The sequence below is a fragment of the Octopus bimaculoides genome, chromosome 4, assembly GCF_001194135.2.
Source record: "Octopus bimaculoides isolate UCB-OBI-ISO-001 chromosome 4, ASM119413v2, whole genome shotgun sequence".
NCBI classification, from domain to species: domain Eukaryota; kingdom Metazoa; phylum Mollusca; class Cephalopoda; order Octopoda; family Octopodidae; genus Octopus; species Octopus bimaculoides.
In genome coordinates this window covers 106,180,930-106,183,085 of record NC_068984.1, presented here as the reverse complement: position 1 = coordinate 106,183,085, position 2,156 = coordinate 106,180,930, and the positions used below count along the sequence as shown (strand labels likewise).

Below are 2,156 nucleotides of genomic sequence, written 5' to 3'. Positions count from 1 at the left end.
ATTGATACAGTATGACCGTTTCAATGCAATCATTTCATTAATTTAAATGCAATGCCATCTTCAGCTGCACAAATGAATAAATGGAATTTTAACAAGTAGGATATATTAATATAATTTTTCTGAAATATTTTAACAGAGCAAGAAGATGGAAGAAATTCATGTTGTCACTATTGTAACTAAAAATACACTTAAATCTTAAAAGAAAATTTTAATTAATTATTCATTCATTTATTCATTCATTCATTCATACATAAATGCACACTTCATCATCGTTATAATCATTTTGATACCTATTTTCCATGTTGGCCTGGCTTGGATGGTTTGACCAGAGCTGCAAGCTGGTAAGCCAGAGAGCTGCACTAGGTTTCAGTCATCTGTATTGGCACAGTTTCTATGTCTGTATGCGCCCTCCTGATCCCAACCACTTTACAATAGCGACAACATGAATTTCTTCCATCTTCTTGCTCTGTTAAAATATTTCAGAAAAATTATATTAATGTGTCCTACTTGTTAAAATTCCATTTGTTTATTTGTTCAGCTGAAGATGGCATTGCATTTAAGTTGATGAAATGATTGCATTTTACAATTAAATGGGGCCACTTAAAACGGTTGTACTGCATCACTACTTAATATCCTGTTGCTTATTTTTGGCATGAATGAATGAATTACTTAATTGATTAATTAAAATTTTCTTTTAAGATTTAAATCATAAATTCTCACATTTTTCAAATCATTTTCAGCTTATGAAGAATTCTTGAATAGTATGGTGCAAAATGAAGTAACAAATCTGCCACGAGGAATTTACAGTTCATTAAACAGAAAGTATGGCACAGGAAACCAAGAGAAAGCTTTAAATGAAATACCAACCCTCCTTCAGCATCTCTATGAGCAAACCAAACAACCAGGCCTGAGACCAGGATTAGCTGGTAAGATTTAGATTTTTAAATATGTGCTTTATATTATATAGATAAACTGTATATGAGAATGTTCTCATATACAGTATATCTATATAATATGCATGTGTGGTTTAGTGCAGACATAGCTCTGTGGTTGAGAAGTTCACTTCCAGTCATGTGCTTTGTGAGTTCAGTTCCACTGTGTGGCACCTTAAGCAATGGGTCAACCCGAGCCTTATAAGTGGATTTGATTGACAAACTGAGAAAAGCATTGGGTGGGTGTGTATGAATAGCAGATGAAAAGTGTGTAGCAGTAGTAGAGAAATTGCTAAATATGCATTTCTGCATCCATGGACATCATCAGTCCACTATCACCTGCATATTTAGACACATTTAGCCTCAACTAATATTGAAAAATACTAATTAACGAATCATTGGTCTTGCAGTTGACCAACGAGCTGGATAAAAATTTGCAATTAATTCAAAATAATATTCTGTATATCATACTTAATGCAGATATAATGTGAAAGCAAAATTTGTCTTGGCTGGTGGGTATTTGCTACTGATCATGCTCACAAAAAGCAGAAATACATATTTAGCAATTCCACTACTGCTGCTAGACACTTTGTCTGCTACTGGCATATTTCTGTGTTTTTAGCACCAAAATATATCTGCCCTTCCCAATGCCAACCACTCCAAGAGTGTAGTGGGTGCCTTTACATTCCACTGGCACGAAGGCCAATCAGGCAGTACTGGCAACGGCCACGCTCAAAAGGGTGTATTTTACATGCCACCTGCACAGGAGCTAGTCCAGCGGCACTGGCAACGACCTCACTTGAATGTTTTCCACGTGCCACCGGCACAAGTGCCAGGAAGGCGATGCTGGTAACGATCACACTTAAATGGTGCTATTTACGTGCCACTGGCACGGAAGCCAGACAGCAGCTCTAGCAATGATCACGCTCGGACGGTGCTCTTAGCACTCCACTGGTACAGGCGCCATCACGATTTCATCCAATTGCGAATTTGATTTGATTTTGATTTCACTTGCCCCAACAAGTCTTCGCAAGCCGAGTTTAGTGTCCAATGAAAGAGAGGTTGGCATGGGTGCCAGTCATCGAATTTGGTTTGATTTTTATTTCACTTGCCTCAACAGGTTTTCGCAAGCAGAGTTTAGTGTCCAATGAAGGAAAGATACACGTAAGTGGGATGCCTACACCCCTGGCAGAGTCCTCAGATTATGTTCTCACTTGGCTTGCC

At 37.8% G+C, this 2,156-nt stretch overlaps 1 protein-coding gene across 1 annotated transcript in view; it reads left to right on the top strand.

Moving 5' to 3' along the window:
• The window catches only part of LOC106879427 (focadhesin), a 260,907-nt gene that overhangs the window by 99,443 nt on the left and 159,308 nt on the right, over positions 1–2,156 (top strand). The window contains exon 17 of the mRNA XM_052967658.1: positions 741–926. Coding sequence (XP_052823618.1) covers positions 741–926 — 186 coding nt within the window. The remainder of the gene's footprint in view (positions 1–740; positions 927–2,156) is intronic.